Source organism: Giraffa tippelskirchi, chromosome 1 (genome assembly GCF_054371585.1).
Source record: "Giraffa tippelskirchi isolate mGirTip1 chromosome 1, T2T-mGirTip1v1.2.pri, whole genome shotgun sequence".
Classification (NCBI taxonomy): Eukaryota; Metazoa; Chordata; class Mammalia; order Artiodactyla; family Giraffidae; genus Giraffa; species Giraffa tippelskirchi.
This window is the reverse complement of record NC_137275.1, coordinates 170956176-170980380: the sequence shown is the minus strand read 5'-3', so window position 1 is coordinate 170980380 and position 24205 is coordinate 170956176. Positions and strand designations below refer to the sequence as shown.

Below are 24205 nucleotides of genomic sequence, written 5' to 3'. Positions count from 1 at the left end.
TTCTTTCATGGTTTCTGTATCAGGAATTAAAGAGCAGATTAGATAGTGGTTCTGACTCAGGGTCTCTTATGAAGTTGCTGTTGAGACATCAGTCATCTGACTGGGGCTGGAGGACCTGCTGCTGCCAAGGTGAGCCCCCCACATGGCTGTTCGCAGGAGGCCTAAGTTCCTGCCTAGATTTTTATAGGAAGCCTCAGTTCCTCACTATATGCTTGAGCATCCCCTGAATGTGGAAGCAGCAGGCTTCTCCCAGGGTGAGCAATCCAAGAGAGACCAAAGAGGAAGCAAGGCCATGCTTCTTGGGATCTAGTCGTAGAAGTCACACACTGTCACTTCTACCTTATTCCATTCTTTAAAAGCAAGTCACTAAGTTCAGTCCATGCTTAAGGAAAGGAGGATTAGGCTCCAACTTCTGAAAGGAATGTCAGAGAATTCATGGACAATTTTTAAAACCACCACAGGGAATGTAGGCTGTAGCAGATCTGTGTAAAAGAAAGCACTGAATTCAGTCTTGTACATGTTGAACTCAAAACGCTTATGAGTCATCCAAGTTGTGAACTGTAGATTGGCTTCAGAAACAAGTATATGCCCCTCCCCAATGTGAGATTACATCACTTAATCTTCTTGACAACAAATACATTATTGATGTCTTAAGGTTTTAGAAAAAAATGTGGAAATGGGACTAATATATACCTTGCAGGCAAGAGGTAGAATTCTCCATGCAGCCCCATTCACAGCCAAGGATCTAATTATTATCTGAAAAGCAAAGGGTTTAAATGATATTTAGGCTTTCCTTCTATTCCTCCTCAGTGTTCCTTAAATAGTAGTGCTCATAAGGCTACTACAAAGGATTTTATACAGAATGACATATGCTGTAGTTCAAGGGTCGTTTGGATGACAAGTGATTTTTGCTACCTGCCTATTCTGAGAATTCAACTCTGAGTAAGGAGACTATATTATGTCTCACTCCTCTGAGAATCTGAGAACAGATGGCTGTGGTTTGTGGGGTTTTGCAAAATCCCTAGAGAAGGTGGTAACTGGGTGAGTGCCAAGTGCTTGTCTTCCTTTCGTTTTCTGTCATTTCCCTTCCCTGTTCTCCCTTCTTTATCTGCCCTCAGCTGACTGGCTTATAGGAGTCACCACACTTATGTGTTCTGGGGTGAGTGAGGTCCCATGGGGTTGCCAGTTGTTGGCAAGAGCCTCATTTCATGAGCTCAAACTCAGCTTCCTAAGCTCCTATCCTTTCCTGAGTATCAACTTGATTAAGCTGTGTGTGATCTCCAGTGCAGCCTGTCTTACCACCAGTTGAGTAATGTGATAAGAGCTCTGGGGCTTACAGAACAGCATGTACCCTTATCTTAAACTGTGCTGCCTACTTTATCAGACTGCCCTGATAGTTCAGTTGGTAAAGAATCCACCTGCAATGGAGGAGACTCTGGTTCGATTCCTGGGTCAGGAAGATCCCCTGGAGAAGGGATAGGCTACCCACTCCGGTATTCCTGGGCTCCCCTTGGCTCTCAGCTGGTAAAGAATCTGCCTACAATGTGGGAGACCTGGGTTCAGTCCCTGGGTTGGGAAGACCCCCTGGAGAAGGGAAAGGCTACCCACTCCAGTATTCTGGCCTGGAGAATTCCATGGACCATATAGTCCATGGGGTCACAATGAGTTGGACACGACTGAGTGACTTTCACTTCACTTCACTTTATCAGACAGGGATCCTAAAATGGCAACTCTCCAACTCTTGGTCTTTATTTTTTTTTTTTTTTGATGGTTAAATTTTTTTTTTTATATAAATTTATTTATTTTAGTTGGGGGCTAATTACTTTTACAATATTGTAATAGTTTTTGCCATACATTGACATGAATCAGCCATGGGTTTACATGTGTTGGTCTTTAAAGGGCTAATTTATGTATTTAACAAAGGCAGGCAAGCACCTGGTGAAAGGTTTTCTTCTTTTTTCATTTTATCTCCATGCCTAGAGAAAGCAACCTTACCAGTCCAGTGTGTCTTATTTGACTAGAAGGAAACCAAGAGAATTTTAGGAACTCTGTCACAAAAGAACTTTCTCTTTATGTAATCATTTCCCAAAATAAATAAGCATAACTATCCAGTATTTTTCTAAAGAACAATTAACATCCTTAGCCTGCTACCCTATTTCTATGGAGCTGTATTTCTTAATGGTCAGCCTTATAAAAATGATTATTCCCTGCAAACGGTGTTGTCTGCTGCTGAGTGTGCACACCTGTCAGGAAACATGAGCATCTAGAAGTGCTGTGTGTGTGTGTGTGTGTGTGTGTGTGTGTGTGTGTGTGCGCGTGCACGCGCACGTGCCAAGTCTTGGTTCACTGCTCATTTGCTATTAAAAAGAACCTGATCTTGGACAGGGCTAATGCTACAACAATTAAATCCCTCCAGCTTCAGAAATGCTGGAAGGACATACAATGTAGAATGGGCTTACCTTTGTACCTGGTCTAAAGGCAAAAGGGTGGATTTCACCAGGTCCCAAAGCTTTGCTTTTGTGATCAGTCTCTTCCTCTGTGGTGTCATGACTGCCACGCTACAGCATGCTGGTTTCTTTATGAAGAAGCTACGTACCAGAAACACAGAATCTGGTGATAGAAATTCTTCTAATAGAAATGGGATCCATTCTCAAATTGAATTCCATTTATGTCACTGTCCCCGACCTGGTGGTATTTGTGACGAGACAGGTGCCCACATTTAGTATAAATAGCATGAAGTTACCTTAAGAGCATGGTTCTTTTTCTAACTTCCTGGATTGAGTTGAGCCCTTAGCTAATTCATTCATTTTATTTTCTAATATTTGAGTTCAAGGCCATTTATTTTACTCTAGGAATTTCTTTAGCTGCTTTCACAAGTTTTGATATGTCATGCTTTATTGTTCAACAACTTACAAATGGGTTTTCCAGTTTCCAGTCTTTTTATGATTGATTTCTTATATGTCATCCTGAAATCAGAAAGTAAAGTACATGCAGTATAGTGGCTCAGATGGTAAAGAATCTGCCTGCAATGCAGGAGACCTGGGTTTGATCCCTAGGTCAGGAAGATCCCCTGGAGAAGGGAATGGCTACCCACTCCAGTATTCTTGCCTGGAGAATTTCATGGACAGAGGAACCTGGTGGGCTATAGTCAATGGGGTCACAAAGAGTCGGACATGACTGAGTGACTAACACTAACTAATATTGACTTTTGGTATTTTATGACATTTTATACAATTTTCATGAGTTTAAAAAAATGTGTAATTTTCTTGAATGCAGATCTGTCCATTAGATTAAGCTGTGTTAGTACTTTATTCAGATCTTCTGTATCTTTATGCATTTTTTTCAGATTTATAAATTCTTGAGACATATTCAAGTTCCCCCCCATGAAATCAATTTCTCCTTATAATTTATATTTGACTTTTTTTGGCTTATGTTGTTAAAAGCATATTGAATCTGGATCAATATATCTTCTGAGAAATTCCTCCTTTTATCAGAAAGTATTAACTTTCTTAACCCTTAATAATGCTTTTCTGCCCAAAGTTTATTTTGTTTGATACTAATTTTGTGATACTTGCTTCCTGTGGCTAATGTTTTTCTGATATTTCTTTTTATAACACTTTATCATCAACACTTCTGCATTATCATTTTTAGATGTTCCTTTTTTAAGCAGCATGGCTACTCAGGGTAAATGACATTACCTGCTATGACAGACAATCCCAAATCTCAGTGCTTTAACACCATGAAGATTTAAAAATTATTAATTATTATAATCTTTTTCATATTATTCCTTTATTAAATGACTTTTATTGCTAGTTCTTCTGTTTACAGCATCTGCTGGCAATTTTTCATAATGTTTTTCCCTAGTGTAATTTGTAGCTTAGGGGGTGTGGGTTGGGGGTGTTGGTGTGAGTTCATCTTTTAGAGGGTTTTTAACTTTCTCCCAAGTGGATTTCCAATGAATCCTAGTTAGTGGAAGTAGCACTGCCAAGTGGCTTCATATTTGGTTCTTCTGGAACCCTGGGAATCTAGGCTTTTAATGGTCCTAGGTGAATTTTAATTTTAATCTCTTGACTTGGGTTTGCTACATCATGCAGGTAATATAAATCAGACACACTTGGCATACAAATAGTGTGTCTAATTCTCACTGGTTGTTTTTTATTTTCCACCCAAGATTCCAGGCACACTATGCTTTCTGAGGCCAGAGGATTGTTTGTTTTCACTCTCTTTTCATTAAGAGGGCGGTTCTTTAGGGACCATGGCCTTATGTGGAAGTTCAGATCTAGGTCTTTCTTCTAGCACCTGGAGGTCACTTCTCCTGTGGGGCCCTAAGGCCTATGTCCAGCCAAGAATGCTGCAGACTATCTTTCATCAGCTTTCTAGAATAACTGTTCATTTCTGGCACCTGTAATTTCCCTTGGTCTCTTTCAAGTCTGGAAACGTATTGATTACTTTTAGGGTGTTCTGTCTTACATAGCATTTCTTTGTATTTATAACGATAAATGACGTTACACCTTTTCAGACACTTTCTAATCTCTTCTTTTTAGCAAATAAAGTCTCAGAGTGACAGCTCAAGGGTTTCTACCTTGAATTTAATAGCACTGTTTTATTTTGATTAAACTTATGTGACTATTTCTTTTAGGTGAGTGATTCTAAGTTTCCATGTATAGTGATACAAATCTTTCTTTCAGAGCAAACTTGAATAAAATAAGTCAATTTAAATAAAAGTATTAAGTAAATTGACAAGGGCTAGGTGACTGTGAAAAACCCATAAAGGTAGTATATTAATATTCAAGTTTATAGAATACTTGAAAGCATTTGATGCTCTTCTGAGCTTTGTCCTCATCTTTTAAAGTATTCTTTTATGTTTTAGCAACCTAGACAGGAAGATGTGTACATCAGCCTGAGCCTGGGCTGACAGTGTGGGAAATGGATTGTGGAAATCAGGGCATACATAGTGTGAGTCAGACACTCCCTTCCAAACAAGCAATAAAGATCAGAATAAACAGTAGTACTACTCAGAATGGGTTGGATTAGCATGTGGTAACAAAGAAACCCAATCTCTCTGGGTAAGACAAAACAAAAAATTCTTTCTTGCTCATATATCCAGTGAGCTTTGTTTAGTAGAGGCTCTGCTCCTCACAGCCGTCGGGCTGAGCTCCTCCATAGGCACCAAGGTGGGGAACAGCGCGTGGCACCCATGCTTTCTCCTAATTCTTCTTCCCAGAAGTGAAACCTGCCACTTCGGCCACCATTTCACTTGTCAAAGCAAGTCGCGTGCCCACCTTAATTTCAGAGGAGGACAGGGAAGTACACTTTTACCACGTGTGCAAAAGGTGGAGAGCCAGAACTGTTTGGTGAAGATCAGTGATGTTTATAAAACCACCCAGCAAACAAACAATTCCAGATCTATCCTCTAGATGGAGATGTGGAGCTAAGCATCTTTTGGAGAGGATGGCCACAGTAGAGTCAGTCTTGTGTTTACAACCCCCGCCAGCCTGTTTGGTACCTCCGTGCTGTATACAGAAAACCCCAAATTAAGTAGTGACTACTGATGGATACAGTAAAATACTTAGCTTCACGATGGATTGATTAGTTACTCAACCGATCCTGAGAGGCGTCCATTACTGATGTAAAACTCCATGCTATTTCATTGCCAATTATTCTGTGTGGCCACTTCATTTCTACAAATATTTATAGGCCTAATGCATGAATGTGGTAGTTTTGACAATTGACCACAACTTGGGTTTCTCCCAGGTTTGCCTCTAGGCTAGGGATAGTTCAGTGTTCCTTCTCTCTTTCCTGGGGTTTCCTAAAAAAGTCCCCATGGCCTTCTGTAATATCTGTGGGTTTGTGGGTCCCTCGCTTCTGATCACTGCCTGATCATAGCTTCAGTTTTTCTCTTTCCTCATGTATGTGACTTTTGGTTTTCTAGCACCTCCTTAACAGGGTCTCTGCTCCTTGTTGCAAAAAGACACTGAGAGACAAAGGCTCTATTTACTAACTTCAGTGCATCCAGGGGCACTTACAGTCTCTATGGCGATCTGTTTAGCACTGAAATTTACCCTTACCTGGGCTAATACTCAAATTTTAGGAAACTTAATTATGTTTTGTCTAACCATGACACATACTTAAATTAAATCACTGATCCTACACTATGTTTAAAGTGAGGGAACGTAATATCTTAAACTTAGTCAGTGCTTTATTATTTTCAGAGTATTTCCTTATTCTGTTTGTTCTCCATAGTCACTGTAATGTTGGGTATTTATTATCTTCCTTTAAAATCACAAAGATAGTTAATTTTCTCAAGGTTAATCAGCTTATCCGTACTAACAGTAGAACTATCACCCATATCTAGACCCTCATATCTAGGACTCTTTCAATTATTCCATGATGTTGCCCATAGCTTAGAAACATCAACAAAACCTGCAAAAATTTAAGATGGATACTATCTATTTTTAAGCTTCGTATTGGACCTATGGCCAGCACCCTTATGTGCTGTCTGAAGCAAGTAGATATGATGTCTTTTTTTTTTTTTTTTTTTTTTAAGGTTGACTCATAGGCAACTAGAGAAAATCACGTACATGTGCATTTAGGGAAGTTCAAGTTCAGTAATTCAATCCAACACATATTTATCGGGTGTTTACACCAGGTACTGGAGATGTAATAGCAAAGAAGACAGATATGGTTTCTGTCCTCATGAAGCTTCAAGGCTAATGGAGAAAGCAGTTACAATAGACAGCAGAAGGAACTTCAATAAAGGAGACAGCATTTTTTTCTTTCAATATTATTTTTTAGGCATTGCAGTCTCTTTTTTATTGGTGAGGGAATAGAGACACAGAAAGATTAGATAACTTGCCATATGACACAGTAAGGGATGGAGCTAAGATCTGAATGTAACTGCTCTCAGCAGCATTTCGCTATGTCACAGGCACTACAGGGTTGATGTCAAGGAGAACATACCTAGATGACAAGGCATCACTGTAGGGAGATTTGAAAAGCTGCAGCAGTGCGGAAACCCAGACAGCTATCCCTCTGGGTCCCAGGCCTTTCAAAACTGGGACCCCTAGGAGGCCTTCTCTTTGCCCACCACTCCCCCCTCCACTGCTGAACAGTTCAGTTTGCTGCCTCCCAATCCAGTGTGTCTCTGGCAGGAGTTATCTTATTCCTGCCATTACATTACTGTCTTTGACTCACATGCTGACCCCTCGCTCTTTTCGACTAAGCTGCAGGACTCATTTCAGAGAACATACATGGCAGAAGCCATAGCAAATGTATGGAGAAAGAAACTCCTTATGTTTTTGAAGAGGTCTGTAGGGTTGACAGGTAAGGATGAAGGCATTTACTTCTCTCAGGAGCAGCTCTGAGTTGTTGGTAACAGTCATCATTATTTTAACTCCATCATCCCATTTTCACGACAAGAATGAGGCTGGTCTATTTCAGTCTTCTGTATCCTTAGCACAGAGTAGACACACAGTACACATTTGTTGAATAAGTGAAGCAAGTAGTTATCACTAGGGACATAGGATTGTGTTTACATCATAGGCTTTATTGACAATAAGGGGTTTAACTTGGATCCTGAAAAAATTGATCCAGGTAAGCAAACTTCAAATGTTTGGTAGATCTGGATTGAGGTGGAGAAGAGTCGCAATAAGACAGGGAGGGGAAGAAGGAGGGATTAAATTTTAAATTTTAAAATTTAAATTTTAAATTTTAAACACAAAGGTTTATCATGTTTAAATTTAGAAGGGTGCCTACATCAGAGGTATTTACCCTAGATGAGAGAAATTACATGAAAGCCCCCAAGAAGAAAAATATATAATTGTGACAAATGGGGATGTACTGAATGAAGGTCAGGAGATCAAAATAAGTCAAGGGGGAGTTGACTGTGAACAGTGGTTCAATTCAGTTCAGTCGCTCAGTCATGTCTGACTCTTTGTGACACCATGGACTGTAGCACACCAGGCCTCTATCACCAGCTCCCGGAGTTTACCAAAACTCTTGTCCATTGAGTTGGTGATGCCATCCAACCATCTCATCCTCTGCCTTCTCCTCCTGCCTTCAACCTTTCCCAGCATCAGGGTCTTTTCAAATGAGTCAGTTCTTCGCATCAGGTTGCCAAAGCATTGGAGTTTCAACTTCACCATCAGTCCTTCCAATGAACATTCAGGACTGATTTCCTTTAGGATGAACTGGTTGGATCTCCTGGCTGTCCAAGGGACTCTCAAGAGTCTTCTCCACCACCACAGAACAGTGGTTAGCTTCCTACAAAAGCATGTATATTTGCCACAGTTTCCTCAGTATTTGTCTGTTCCCTTCCACTAGTCTTACCAAGTGGGCTAATATAAACAGTCCCAGGTTCAAAACTGATTAGAAAGAAAAGATAGTAACTCATGACCAAAACCATCTTCACCAATGTGTAATTCACAATGAATTTTTAAATATTCAAAGGAAAGAAAATATTAATAGTTGGTACCTCCTCAGGGATGCCAGGCACTTAACATTCATTGCTTAATGTTTCAACAGCTCAGTGAGGTAGGTGGTATATCCCTATTTTACAGAGCGAGACCAGCAGAGTATGCTTTCCTGTACCCATAGCAGTTTAAGTAGTGTGCTCAAATTTACAGAGAGGAAGAGAGACATACAAAGTCAGGTCTGTCCTTACTCCAGAGCATGTATTACATCTCTTGTCGGAAAGAAAAAAAGTTAAATGTCTCCCTAAATATATGTTATTAGCTATTTACTTTTCCTGTTTTTGAATTTCATGAGGTGTGTTTACTTGTGTGAACTGACAGAAGAAGTGACTCGCTATGTGCACAGAGTAAAAGCTGTGTCCGTGGTTCTCATCCACAGTAACTGCAGAAAGTCTGTTTTCTAATTTGGGGCCACTTACAGTGAATTCAGTACGTGTACTAGGTTTATTGAAAATACTATCCTGGAATCTTGGCGTTTCCTTTTCAAAGAAAATGAAATCCCACACAGTGCTTTACACTCTTTGCTTTTTTTCGTTTTTCCAGACTGCTGTCAGAGGATGTAGGAATGGACATCCGCTTTGAGGAGGGAATGCTGAGTCCCACTGCTGCAGACATGAGGCCAGGTGAGAGAGTGTTCGTTCATTTCTTTCAGTGGTGTTCTATATCCAAACGTGTTCATTATTCAGTGAGAGAACCATTTCCCGTGCATCCAACTTGTGATTTCAGTGATAGAGGTGAAGAGAGGGAAAAAAAAAATGTGTGAGGAAGGTGTTAGGCTTGATGTAGTTAATTAGAGACCTGACTTGAATAACCAACGAATGCAGGCTACCCTTTGTCTCCCAAGCCATGCCTAATCTGCCAATGTTTTAAGTTCCTGCGATAATGGTTGCTTTTTATCATAATACCAAATTCTAACCAACACCTAAGTTCACCAAATTTATACTTAAGTGCGAGAATGTTTAAAATTAGTGATTTACAGAGAAATGCAAATCAAAACCACAATGAGGTACCATCTCATGCTAGTCAGAATGGCTGCTATCAAAAAATCTACAAACAATAAATGCTGGAGAGGGTGTAGAGAAAGGGAACCCTCTTACACTGTTGGTGGGAATGCAAACTAATACAGCCACTATGGAGAACAGTGTGGAGATTCCTTAAAAAACGGGAAATAGAACTCCCGTACGACCCAGCAATCCCACTGCTGGGCATACACACTAAGGAAACTAGAATTGAAAGAGACACATGTACCCCAATGTTCATCGCAGCACTGTTTACAATAGCCAGGACATGGAAGCAACCTAGATGTCCATCAGGAGACGAATGGATAAGAAAGCTGTGGTACATATACACAGTGGAATATTACTCAGCCATTAAAAAGAATGCATTTGAATCCATTCTGATGAGGTGGATGAAACTGGAGCCTATTACACAGAGTGAAGTAAGTCAGAAAGAAAAACACCAATACAATATACTAACGCATATATAATGGAATTTAGAAAGATGGTAACGATGACCCTATATGTGAGAAAGCAAAAGAGACACAGATGTATAGAACAGTCTTTTGGACTCTGTGGGAGAAGGTGAGGGTAGGATGATTTGAGAGAATAGCATTGAAACATGTATATTATCATATGTGAAACAGATCGCCAGTCCAGGTTCAATGCATGAGACAGGGCGCTCAGGGCTGGTGCACTGGGATGACCCAGAGGGATGGGATGAGGAGGGAGGTGGAAGGGGGGTTCGGGATGGGGAACACATGTACACCCATGGCTGATTCATGTCAATGGGTGGCAAAAATCACTACAATATTGTAAAGTAACGAGCCTCCAATTAAAATAAATAAATTAATTAAATAAAAAATAAAATAAAATTAGTGATTTAATATTAAGAATGCTTAGTATCCTGATTATTAAAAAAAACCAAAAACCCAAAACTACACTCTTAAGAATTTATGACCCAAGGCGTATACAAAATGGAATTTAAAGTTTTTAGTTGCAACCTGTATGACTCCTCCTTTGTACTAGGTTCTCTCCTTTGCACTATACCAGCTATAGGATCTTACCTAGATCCTGAACTCTTGAGATTATTAGTCAAGCCTAGAATTGAAAAAGAAGGAAGTTAATTTTTTTTTTTTTCTGTCCAGGTATTTAAAGTATATTCTTCAAAGTACTAATCATGTGACATAACTATTCTTAAGTGTTCTGTAGCAGAGTAAGCATGGTAGCCACTGCTCCACTCTACTCCACTCTTCAGATTCACAGTTCTCTCTTTTTTTTATTTTGGCCATGCTGTGTGGCTGGTGGGATCTTAGTTCCCTTACCAGGGAGCAAATCCTGGTCTCCTTCAGTGGAAGTGCAGAGCCCTAACCACTGGACCATCAAGGAATTCCCACAATTCACTTTTTAAGTTTAATTTTTATTTTATATTAGAGTGTAGTTGATTTACAATGTTGTGTTAGTTTCAGGTATATAGCAAAGTGATTGTTATGCATAAACATAATCCATTCTTTTTCGGATTCTTTTCCCATGTAAGTTATTCAGAATATTGAATAGAATTCCCTGTGCTATATAGTAGGTCTTTGTTAATTACCTGTTTTATATATAGTAGTGTGTACATGTTAATCTCAATACCACAATTCACTTTTGAATAATAAAGGTGCTAAAGCTTTCATTGTCCTGTAGGGTAGCTGTTAGCCACATGTGGCTATTAAAGTTAATTAAAATTTAAAACAAACTTGAAATGTACAATTTGTCAATTGCACTAACTTCATTTCAAGTGCCTAGTAGCCATATATATAACATTTCTACCATCACAAACAATTATTTTTGGACAGCACACCTCTGAGAATCCCTGTGGAATCCCAATGTTTTACAAACTTACTAGTCAACAAGTGTGTTAATCAGTCAGTCATGTCCGACTTTTTGGGATTCCATGGACTGTAGCCTGTCAGGCTCCTCTGTCCATAGAATTCTCTAGGCAAGAATACTGGAGAGGGTTGACATTTCCTTCTCCAGGGGCTCTTCCCGACCTAGGGATCGAATGCTGTCTCCTGCACTGCAGGCAGATTCTTTACCATCTGAGCCACCAAGGAAGCCCCTCAATGTTTTACAAACTTATTGATCAATAGAAAATTTTTTCCAAGTAACACATAAAGATATTACATGCAACACAGTTTAGGTGTTGTACTATACAGAAAAAAATCTTAATGACAAAGAAACAGTGTTAGCTTCCTTGGGACAAGACCAGAGTTAGAACTGCAGAATTGATAAGTATACTAGATGGCCTTCAAAACCTTTTGTTATAGGGAATCTTGAATTTTTATTGTTAATGTGTCTCTGTACCATTGTTTAGCTGGGATCAATTTGGTTAAAGATTACTTCTCCAGCTCTGCTTCTGATAAGTGAAAGGCACTTGAGCAACAAGATGCATATTACAGTGGAAGAGTGGGACCTAATTCCATGAGCCTTACATGAGGAGACTATCACTATGGTACAAGAACCAGTGTCAGGCAATATTGGCATACGAAGTAATGACTGCTTGACCAAGGAATGTAATCTGGGAGGATGCCTCAGTTTTTTTGAAAAAAGAAAGAATGCCAGCCAAGGCAAGTTCACAACAGAGTTGTCAGGAACTAAAGAGATGTATTTGGAGAGTATCCATAACCATAACAGATCAAGTTCATATCCTCTATTCCACAGGAATAAAGTCTACTTGAATCATTATAAGTTATGTGTAAAGCTTAATTGTTTCTCTTAATATGCATCATAAAAAATTTAATCCAATATTATGTCAGTGTCAGGTTTTCAAACCTGAACAGTGCAGTTCTAAAGACTAGATCTCTGCCCATTTAGCAATGACTCCCACTTCCTATTTCTGCATGATGAGAGCTGATGTGGCTGGGGCCTTAAAACTGTTTTCCACTGGGGCCATACCCACTGTTGGTTGGCAGTTCTGTGGATGATGTTCTAACACTTACTGCTGCTCTTTATCTTCTTTAGAGCCTCCTAATTCTCTGGATCTTGATAGCACTCATTCTCGGAGAATCAAACTCACAGCCCCAAATATCAATCTGTCTCTGGATCAAAGTGAAGGGTCTGTTCTCTCTGATGATAACTTGGACAGTCCAGATGAGATTGATATCAATGTGGATGAACTTGAGACTCCCGATGAAGCAGATTCTTTTGAGTACACTGGCCATGGTAAGTTGCCAAGTTGGCAGGCGGAAGTTAAGTGAAAGATTATCTAATCATATCTAATGGCATCTAAGTGGCATTAGGAACAAACCTGCCATTGTGTTGCTGGCTGCTTTTTTGTGATTTCTAGAAGCTTCTGTTTGTATCTCAGGTCATAGGTGTCCATGATTGATGGTTTAGATCTGGACAGAACAGGCATGGTTCACAGAGGTCATACACAACCATCACGCCTTTGTCAAACCCCTACTCTATGCCAGGCCTTGTGTTTGGCTGAGGTTGCAAGAAAACTGTTACATGCTGTGTCATAAGAAAATTGGTACTGGGTTTGCAGAGAAAGAGAATTTAATCTGGAAGATAAAACTTGAAGCGGAAAAATTAGAGCTTACCAATTTCTCTGTACAACCTCACATGGTCTGGAATGTTCTTTCCCACACATTCTACATGGCTGGTTCCTTGTTTTTATTCAGATCTTAATCAGATGTCACTTGCTCAGAGAGGCCTTCCTTGACCTCTGTAATCAAAGGAACCCACGCCACCCCCACCATCTAGTCACACTCTACCTCAGTATTCATTTTATTTTCCATGTGTCACACTAATTGAAATCATATAATTTAACTGTTTGCATCTTACTTATCTTCTCCCATTAGAATGTCTGCTCCATAAGGCCAGAGACTTTCTTATGGTTGGTGCTATATCACCAATAAAGTAGGAAGGAAGGAGGGATCGGGTAGGGTGTGGTGGAGGGAGAATAAAAAGGCAGAAGATTAAAAACTTGCTTATCAAACCTGGGCACTCCTGATATGATTACCAGTCTTACTATATGATTTAATATATCATATTATATTATATGATTACCAGTTCTTTCTCTTGCTCAATGAAATTGCTTTTGTTAAGAAATATATACACAGTATTTGCTTTAAAAAATGGCATCATGTAGTTTCAGGTTTACAGGGTCGCATTCTTTGACTTTATAGATTTGAATTTGAAACTAAGAGAATCCTGGCTATATCTACTGCTTTGATGTATTGTAAAAATTAGTAAAAAAAAGAAATACCCCAATTGAACAGATGCCCTGACTTTTAGAGCCATACTAATTCCAGCAGTTTCATTCACAGAAAAACATAACTAGGAAATTAGGAGAGTCAACATCAAATTACTTAATTAACTCAACCAATGGTCATCGAGCAACCAGGGCTACAACCACAACCAGCCTAGATTCAGACTCTGCTTTCACAGTGTGGAAAGCTTTATTTCCTCAAGCTACGAGAACAGGATGCAGCTAAACTATTTGTATTATAGTTTATTATGTTTAAGTAGAGATTTGATATTGCATTTTATCATGTTCTTAGATTCGTATAGTTATCGGGATATTTGACCCTGTGAGTTGAAATACACAAATAGGAGGTGAAAGGTCTTGACTTCATATTCTTTTCTGCCATCTCAGACACTCTTCCTCAGCCACTCCATCCCTTCCAGCTGCCCCCAGCTGTTCCAGTCCCTTTCCTGCTAATAAACCTTCAAGTGTAAAAATCATGCATTGACTTAAAATCTCAGAGAAGACAGCTGTGGCATGACCCTGCGGGTCCCTCCCTCTCCTCCCCCTGTACTTCTCTGTTGCCCTGGAGAACCAGGTTATCCCACATCTGAACCTTTTATTTTTATAAATAGTAAAACTGTCAAGCCAAGTGGTGGTGGCTGAGACAACTGGTAATTAGAGCTGCCACTTGCTGACATAGTTCTTTTTATTTAGTCGACATAGTTATGTTGAAAGAACCAGTTTAACAGTCACAACCCTGCTTTTAGGTCTTAAAGAAAAGAACTTTAGTGTAAGTTGAATTTTAAAGTCCACCTCGATTTTCACATGAAAGGAGTATGTTCATCACCGTTTTAAATAAACAACAGCATTAAATGTTGAAAACACTAAGTATATCTGAATAGCTATATTTTATAATGCAGACATAGATAACTGACTATAAAAGAGTCTAATGTATATTAGAGTCTCAAAATATGAAAGTAATGCTTGAAAGCTGCACGGTTTTGTTGTTTTTGTTTCTTACGTGAGTGTTCTAACTAGGCATATAGATTCTAAACAAAACTGGAGTTTTTAAGTCACAGGGTTTTAAAAGTGTTTGGTCAGCAATTAATTTTATTTAACGAACACTTTTCGTAGTGCTTGCTGTGTGTCAAGGATCTGTGCTAGCTGCTTTATAAATATTAACTGTATTAATCCCCATGTCAACTCTGTGAACAGGTATTATGTTACCCCCAGAGGTTTAGTGATTCACCTAAAGTCACATAGCTAGTAAATGTCAGAGCCAGCACAAAACCTGAGTTGTTGTCTGCAACTCCTGGGCCATGCTCCTTCTCCACAAATAGACTGACAGTGAACAGGAGGGTCTTTTACTACTATGTTAGGATAGCATACCTGAAGTCAAGCCTAATAACCCACCTTCACATTTACATGCTCTTTTAATCCCACCATTTTGGGGTGACTTGAGGGCCCTTAGTTTCCCAAGTGCTTGAAGGATGTTCACACCATTTGCCTGTTCTAGTCAGTAGCTGATGACCAAACATTGATGCCAGATTATTTGCCCACGGTGTGATTTTGCTTATGGAAAAAATTCTGAAGCTCATTATCAAAAGATGTTAAGTTGGTCATCCCTTCCAAGCAACTTTCTTTAATAATTGTGTCTGAATAGTTGGAAAATGCCATTCAAAGGATGATATAATGAAGGCTTGATGTCCTTTGATATTTATAAATGCCAAAGATATCAGAAATATGTACATAGTGAAGGACTTAACAGATTAGTCTTTTTTTTTTTTTACTAAGGGAGATCTAGCTTTTTAAAAGATACTTTATTAAACTAACTCTATAAACTTAAAAATATCCAAAGGTCAGAAAAAGTTATGATGACCTATTTCTGTTTTCAAACTGACAGCAGAATTATTTTTACCATAATTCAGATCTTAGCAAAGGCATTTTGTAAGGGAAATGGAAAAATGATAACGAATTTTAGCCTGAATATTTCTGGTAAGAAACATTCACGTGCTCGTGTATTTTTTCTTCCTAGGCTCCTAGCAATGTTTAGTGATCTCGTTTATCTTTTCTAAATCTAACCCCTAATGACGGACAGTTTCCTATGTGAATAAGGTAGCCTCACATTTTTTCTAGATAATCAGGTAGTCACTTCATTTAACTTCCATTTCTGTGGTCTTTCATTATTTTCACAGCTTGCAGGCAACCAGCTTATGAAATTAACTCCCTGTTTTAACTCTGCTTATAAACCAGTCAAGTGTGGAGCTTATTCTATTTTACCCACAAGCAGCCTTACATGATAATGGTGATGTGGTCTGAAAAGATGATTTTTCCTTGTATTTTTGTGTGCTGAGTTTTCACATTCCTCTAACAAAAAGTTTAAATGGAGTGGGGGGCAGAGGGTGGAGTATGAAAAGATGAAAGTGGGAAGACCATCAGAGAGTTACTCTTGTCACCTGGGAAAAAGATGTGCCTAGGACTCTAGCAATAGCAAGGAGAATGGAGAAAACCCATTTGAATCCCAGCTCTGCTCTTTCCAACTGGACTGAACCATATTTCGACAGGAAAAAAGTATTTTCTCAGTTTGTGATACTGACAGAAGATGAAGCTTCATTCTGTCAGGAAAAGTCTGTAGAGATATGTTCATATACTTTTGAACAATTTGGAAAAAAAAAAAGTTTTTTCCTTAAAAAGCTCCCTCCCCCTAAAACTACATATGCTTCTGGGTCAACAAAACCTGGATACACATTGGATACTAAGTAGCAATAAAAGGGAGAGATGAAAGGTATATTAAGAATGAAAATTAAAACACTAGTTAATAAGTCTCCTTGGGTATTTAGCATAATATTGAACATGTCTTGAATGATGAAGTGTCATTTAGGAAACACTCCTACAAATTGAATTAGTAACATTCAACCTATTTTCTAGGTCAGTAGTCTAGATTAATACATAGTATGTTCAAGATTCTATATTAATAACTATGCCTATGTTAGTGATCAAATATGTCATGAATAATAATATCTAAACTCATTTTCTTCCTGGGAGTGATTTCTAAAGATAATACAAATAAGGGGGGGGGCACTCTTTGGCTTAAAATAATTAGTTCAAACATAATGAATGTCTTTGAAGGCATTTTCAGATTATTCCCATTATCAGTGCAAGGGCACAACATAGAGACCAAGTCCCCTTTACAGATGTACGTCCCTACTGGAGGCCACAGCTGACCTCATCTTCCATTGGTTCATATGACCATCGATGGTAGATTCCTCACTGTGATCTTTCAGCACAGGATATTCAGAGCCTGTGTACTAAATCATCACATCAAAGACAAAAGAAAATGTTCAAGTTGACTTCTCCCTTGTGTACCAGGGCTAATTGACTTCAACAGCAAGCAGCAAGGGAGAAAAGCTTGTTATTCAGAAAAGAAGGAAAAGAAAATCAAGCATTTCTTAGTGATGAGAGCATGAGACCAGACATTAAATTTGGAGGGCCTAGGGACAGAGACTTACATGAGACCCGAAACTTTTGCAAATAGTGAGAAAATGATGGCAGGGGGAAAGATGGTAATTTATAGTTGTAGCAGAAGAATTATTAAGATCAGGAAGATACTGTTAATTCAAGGGAGTAAAACAAGTTACCTTTACTTCCTACTAGCTTATATTGTTGACTTCTAGAATTCAACACCTTAAGTGAGTGTACTGTACCCCTAGCTATTATAGAACTCTTTATTTAATTTACATCAATCAAAAGAGGTGGGGAAAGGAGGTCCCAAACAGGGTAAAGAGGTGTTGGTGATGATGCCTACACTGTAGATAAGGGCAGGTATATATTGGAACCTCAGAAGACAAACCCACATCTGAGCCCAGAGGTCTGAGGGAACAGAGACAAGTGGGAAAACAGGGTCCTGGGAAGGGGAGTTGTGAGGGGAATCCAAGGGCCCTAACTCAAGTGGGAGGGGGATAGCTGGAAGGGATCTCAGATAGGGAGTCCAGAGCAGATGGATGGATTTGCACAAGTGACACAGTGCTTAATCTGAGGCCAAGGTTGCTGGTTTCCTGTCCTGAGTAAGCAGCGAGTGCTGGTGGGAATGCAGAGAAAGCCCGAGTGAGGCCAGGCTCTGTAGGTGGTGGTAGCTATTGGTGTTGGCAGAAGCGGCTAGGACTGCTTCCCAGTTGGGCTTCACTTTGCTATTCTAAGTCACAGGTAATTAGACATGTTTGAATCTGTCTTGCGACATCTTCTGGAACATAATAGTCCTGTTGTGGCTCCCTTACAGATTACCTATATTTCCAGGAACTTGTCCAAGCTTTATTTACTCACTCACCTTCCCAAGTTCTACTGAAAACTCTGCGCAGGTTTCCAAGCTAAGTGTGAAGTGGGTTGGTGGAGGCAGATATTAAAGATGAAATTGGCATGATTCCTTAGCCCAAGGAACTCACTGCCTTACAGTAAAATAAATGAGACTGAGACAATTACACATTCAGGGTGCAGTGTGATAGCTTAGAAGAGTAGAAAAGGTAAGGATTTGATTATATTTCCTTCCTGATTCTGTGATCTGAGGTAATTACTTCAGAGTTTTTGCATTGGTATCATGTCTGCCACTACATCTCCTCTGTGCCTGATAATTTGGTAGATGCTTAATAAATATTGCTGTTGCTGTTATCAAAGTGCCATTAAAAGAATGCAAGTGCGGTATAAATCAAAGGCAATTTCTTATGAAATGGAAAGTTAAGAATGATAACACCTCACAGAATTATTGTGAAAACTATAAATAAGGCTTTATTATGAAATTGCATAAACATACAAAGAATAACCATTGTTAAATTCTACTAGTACTTGAAGTAAAAAGGGAAACAATTGTTGCTTATTCTTTAAAAAAACTAAATATAGCTGCTTTTTTTTTTTTTTCATGCACAAGAGTGAGTAGTAAATTTTTCCCCAAGAATACTCAGTGGGCTTTTTCATCACCTTGGGCACCCACAAGTAGAAGTCTTGTGAATTTGGATAAGTCTTGTGAATTTGGGGGCTTGGAGCACTTCTGGTTTATAAAGTTGTTTCTCACTTACTGTAAAATCTTTGTGTAGCATATTTTGGAAAACTTATAAGAAGTTATATCAAATTAATCTCCAGATGTGCTCCCAATAGAGGAGGTTCAAGCCCATTGTTAAGAGTCTTAGAGTGGAGGTCTAGGCTGGCAGTATCATCAAGATATCTAGCTGAGGGGCCCCAGAACACTCTGGGCACTCAGGTTACACCAATAAATGGGGCCCAAGGAAAATAAGGCCTGATGAATAATAGCTTCTCACACCATCAGAAAGACCACAGGCTACAACCTGTATGATCAAGGGAGGAGTTAGCACCCAGTCTATCCCCATCTTGGACCACTACAGACACAAGATAGCTCCAGCCCTTTTCCTATCCCCACCCTCAGCTTAGCCTTACCAATGGATTGGTCATTCAGTCTGTCAATCAAGAAGACCTCACTAAGTGTCCTTGATGAAGTCAGGATGGTGTCAAGCTCGCTCGGAGCTGTACAGAACAAGGAGTTCATCAGGTTGAGTCTGCCAGGAGGTAGCTAGTTGTTGAACTGCCTCACCTGTAGAGGTCCTGCCCATTCATCCTTGCTCTGTGCTTCATTTACAGAGGATTCCACAGGCAACAAAGATTCTGGCCAAGAGTCGGAGTCTATTCCAGAATATACGGCGGAAGAGGAGCGGGAGGACAACCGGCTGTGGAGGACTGTGGTGATCGGAGAACAGGAGCAGCGGATTGACATGAAGGTCATCGAGCCCTATAGGAGAGTCATTTCTCACGGAGGTAGTGGAGCTCTGCAAATCTGGGAAGCTGGGAGCCCAATATATATTTTTTTTTTATTAGAAAACAGCTAGGGTTCTCTGCAGCATGACATCCCTATTAATGTTGATGCTATTAGACAGCCAACATTCAGGGCACTGTAGAACTGCGTGTATTATTCATTCGCAATTCAGTGAACGCTGGAAAGCCTGCTACACAAAAGTAACTTTCCAAGGTGAAAGATGCCTTTCACACCACATGTGATAGCTGTCATCTTCTGTGCAAATTTCTTGAAAGCCACAGTTGTCCAATTCAATAGCATCTGTATGGAACTCCTATGGATTGCTTGTAGGGTTTTAACTGAATTGTTTTCAAGTCTGTTTTCGACATGGCCTGCAGTAAGAGGTGCTTTTAATTCCAGAACAATCTTTTGAATCCTCTTCAGAAGCTTTAGGAAATCTTTTGAGACTCAGCCTGGTCCCTTCCCCACCCCACCCCCACTTAAAGTTTGCTTTTCTATAAGCTCCATTACCTCTGTGCCTGACAGTAGCTCGCTCTAGCCACAGTCTCCACCTGCTTCATGAGGGACAAGGGAGAGAAAAAGCTCTGTTTTGTATTTTCACTGTTGTCTTGGACCTACAGGAGCCTGAATTTTGGACTCACAAAAAAATAAATAACATGAACACAAATGACACATTGAACATTGTCAACTTCAGAAAATATAAGGGGCTTTTGGGGCTTTTTTTTTGCTGCCGCATGCACAGCTCTCCTGCAGTCCTAGGGTACCACTCTAACCACTCAGCTGTTCTAGGAAAAGTGTAAGCTGACAAGGCAATTGTTCTGTCTTCCGTAACAAGGACAGGGGAATAAGTGTCTTGGCACTGCGTTAAACCTCGAGCTTTGGTTTCCTATCAAGCAGAAGGATGTTTTGCTTTTTCCTTCCAAGTCCCCTTCACCACAGATTTTCCACTTTCTGCCCCATGCATTGCTCCCTCCTTCTAAGTATCAAGACCACCCAGGGCTCCCACCCATGACAGAGAAGGGAAACGCCTGTGGGTGTTCCTGGCCCCGACCTTCCTTTTTCACTATTTGAGCTGAAATGGTAACATGGCCCAGTGAGAGCTCCTCTAAGAAAGACCTTTCCGGCAGGCCTTTGGAATGAGAACAGGCCTAATCTTGCTGAAAATGACAGGCAGCTGGCCAGAGTCAATCCTGTTGTTCTTCTAATGAAAACCACAATCCGAAATCATCTAGATTTTCCCAGAAGATCCTTTACACCACCTGTCAGGTATTTTTGATTTGTTTTTTTAGAAAAAAAAAACAAAGGCTACTATGAACTAGCCTGTGTACATTCTAAACAGTACAAGAAATGTAGAAAAGTCTGTCAAAGTAAATCGAAGTCGCCCAGTGACATTCCTTGTACATTTTTACCATTCAGGTCATAAATTAGTAGTCCCTTTGTTGTAAAGAAGGCAGGCTCATGGCTCCCGTGCTTTTATAAGGCCAAATTCTCATTAGCTCAGCAGACTGACCTGCTTATTCTCTCAACCACAGTGAAATTGGGTGGATAGAGCCCATGGTTCTATTGCCTGAATCAGGAGAGAGTGATTATCGTCAGCACACTGGAGTCCAAAAAAGCATCTGCTTCCACCCATCATGTTCTTTGCAAAACACCTGTTAGCTCAGGGATAACCTGATTTGCTGCGCCCTTCCTCCCTGCCACCCCCTCCCACTGGCACTTGTTCCTCTCCGTTCCGTGTTGTGAGCTCCTTATTTGTCTGTGTGACCGTCTGGTTTGTTGGAGAGAGAAGGCCGCTTTCCCTCCCTGCCTGGCTCTGCCTCGGCCTTCTCCAGGCGCCGGCCTGCATGATGTGCCTCTGGCTGCACCCAGCAGATCATAAGCGAGATGTCACCTCTTCCTCCACCCTGACCAGCCTTTTGCTCTGTAGGTAAAGACAGTTCACACGTTACTTCTGAATTTGCCAAAGCTTTGCTGTCTTGGAAACTCATATCATTTTCTCAGACCTTAATGATGACACTCCCTAGTTCTCAGTCCATTGAGTTTGTCACCCTGGCTTCTGATGAGCATTTAAAAAGCAGCACCCAGAGTGAACAGAGATGTCATTTTGGTGTCTGGCACTTTGCTATGAGGACGTTTTCTCACTCAGGCCAGTAAGAAAGTGCCAGCTGTCCGGTGCTCTGGACAGCTAGCTGGGAGTGATTAAAAGCACTGCTGAGGTCTGCTGCAAAGCCAGGCCCTGCAAGTGTCCGTACCAGTTGGGAACATCTGTGTGTGAGAGCAGTATTTGAACAAATAACTCAGCCTTCAGCTTTGGTGACTTCATATGAGCTGTGGCCAGAGTCCCTGTGCACAGTGTAGAAGAACAGAGTTTAAGACCCATCTTGACCACCACTCACACTGTGACCTTGGTCATCACTTGACTCTCTTGGGCCTTGGTTACTTCCTCAGTAAGAAAAGGGTGATCTCAAAGCCAGTGTCACCTCCTGTGAGCCCATGAATAACATTCCTGCCATCTGCTTATACAGAAAAGCAAGGAGAAGTCTGGGTGGTTTGGATTAGCCCAGAGTGTGGGGTCGCTTTGAGGCTAGAACTGGCATTTTGGAACCTGAAGCAGGGAACACAATTAAATAGCCAAGGGCAATCATGCCAACGCGTTGTAACGAGGAGTCTCCTGTCTTGTGTTTTTACTTCTCATTTCATTATAGGAGACTCAGGTAACCCTCTGCAGTGTTGCTGGACAAATGACCCTGGAAAGGCTGAGGAGAAGAGTTGCAGGCTGGTGTGTGTGTGTGTATGTTTTGGTTGCGCCTGTGGCATCTTTCCTTCTCTCTCCATTCCATTTGCTGGCCAGCAAACTTGTGTTCCGTCCCTTTCATGCCTCTCTGTCCTGCCTCAGGTAAGGTTTGCATCGTTGCTTCCGAGGGTCCCAGGAGCCACCACGCTGGGCTAGCTCACACACCTCAGCACATACACTCTGAATTCACCTCACTGTTATTGAGAAGAGAGTGATAAAATACATGGTCTAAAAAGCCAAACTTCACTTGAACTCTGCACTCGCTGACAGGGAACTTCACTTGAGTAAGCTGCATATTTAGCATAGAAACTGGGTTAGCTGACCTCCTTGGAGGCACTGGCAAAGAACAAAATTCAAATGGTCCTATTCATTCATGTTATTGCACTTTGCCAGCAGTCGCTGTCTGGCATAGCTCCAAAGCCTGACAGTGATGGCGTGGCTTGTGATTTAAAAGGAAAACTTTCATGACAAAATCTTTCGTTTTCTCTTTCCTTCCTTACACACTACATCTCCTCATTGTCTTCTCTTTCTTTTGCCTCTTCTTTTCTTCTTACAAATCCTCTGCCCACAAATGCAAAATCCATCATTTGTCAATTTCAGTGATTTCTATAGAAAGAGCCATTCCCAACTTAGTCACTGATCAGGACATGGTAAGTTGAACATTCAGTATTCCTTTGGCTAAATAAACTCAAGCAAACATATTACTACAACATTCCAAGGACAGACAGCAGTGACACAAAGAGATGAATTGCCATTTAAGATGACTTCTGAAGTAGTTTATAAACCTCAGTCTTTCCTTAAAAAAAAAAAAAAAAAAGACATTCTTAGAAATTCTCTAGAAATAGAAAAAGAAATCAAACAAACTGAGCAGTCATGATCTCGAAATTATCCTGACACCCTGGAGCTTGACATCTACATTTAAAGTTTTTAAATTTAATTTTTATTTTTATTAGAGTATAGTTGATTTACAATGTTGTGTTAATTTCAGGTGTATAGCAAAGTGATTCAGTTATACATATTCTTTTTCAGATTCTTTTCCCATATGGGTTATTACAGAATACTGAGTAGAGTTCCCTGTGCCAGACAGGAGGTCTTCGTTGGTTGTCTGTTTTAAATATAGCAGTGTGTACATGTCAATTTCTCCTTTTATGGCTGTTAGCATTTGCCTTATATATTGAGTTGCTCATGCATTTGGTGTATATATACAACTGTTACATCTTCTTCTTGGATTGATCCCTTGATCATTATGTATTGTCCTTCTTTCTCTCATAACAGTCTATTTTGTCTATCAGTATTGCTGCTCCAGCTTTCTTTTGATTTTCATTTGCAGAGAATATCTTTTTCCATCCCCTCCCTTTCAGTCTGTATGTGTCCTCAAGAGCTGAAGTAGGTCTGTTGTAGACAGCATTTATACATGTTTTGCTTTTGTATCCATTCAGCCAGTCTATGTCTTTGGGTTGGAGAATTTAATCCATTTACATTTAAAATTATTATTGATATGTATGTTCTTATTGCCATCTTGTTAATTGCTTTGGATTTGTTTTTGTAGGTTTTCTTCCCTTTTTTGTTCTCTTGTGATTAGATTACTATCTTTAGTATTGTATTTGGATTACTTTTTCTTTTTTGTGTGTTAATCTATTGTAGATTTTTGGTTTGCAGTTACTACGAGGTTTTGCTATAGCAGTCTCTCTCTCTCTCTCTATATATATATATACATACACAAGATTGGTTTAAGTTGCTAGTCTCTTAATTTCAAATGCATTTCCAATATCCTGCATTTGTACTCTCCTTACAATTGCTGGTTTTGTTATATTATTTGTGTGTGGATCATTTCATACCTTTACTGGTGAGCTTTCTCATTTGTAATTTTCTTGTTTCTTGTATTGGCCATTTCTT

The 24205-nt window shown here is 39.9% G+C and overlaps 2 protein-coding genes across 27 annotated transcripts in view; one reads left to right on the top strand and one right to left on the bottom strand.

The window, feature by feature from the left end:
- The window catches only part of GCNT1 (glucosaminyl (N-acetyl) transferase 1), a 258795-nt gene that overhangs the window by 19999 nt on the left and 214591 nt on the right, over positions 1-24205 (bottom strand). For 6 of the 23 annotated variants that reach the window (XR_014058405.1, XR_014058407.1, XR_014058371.1 and 3 more), the window contains 2 exons: positions 10534-10567; positions 7529-9184 (listed from right to left, as the gene is read on the bottom strand). The exons of 5 other annotated variants lie outside the window; for them this stretch is intronic. The gene's annotated coding sequence lies outside the window, so the exon portion shown is untranslated. Of the gene's footprint in view, positions 1-693; positions 757-2459; positions 2589-7528; positions 9185-10533; positions 10568-18456; positions 23106-24205 lie in introns of those variants that run through there. 12 more of the 23 variants (XR_014058399.1, XR_014058372.1, XR_014058375.1 and 9 more) reach the window with 9 other exon arrangements.
- PRUNE2 (prune homolog 2 with BCH domain) overlaps positions 1-24205 on the top strand; it is a 284658-nt gene that overhangs the window by 232596 nt on the left and 27857 nt on the right. For 3 of the 4 annotated variants that reach the window (XM_081505723.1, XM_081505702.1, XM_081505734.1), the window contains 3 exons: positions 9015-9094; positions 12470-12670; positions 19344-19517. In XM_081505723.1, coding sequence (XP_081361849.1) covers positions 9015-9094; positions 12470-12670; positions 19344-19517 — 455 coding nt within the window. Of the gene's footprint in view, positions 1-9014; positions 9095-12469; positions 12671-19343; positions 19518-22220; positions 22230-24205 lie in introns of all 4 variants that reach the window. The other variant, XM_081505712.1, reaches the window with a different exon arrangement.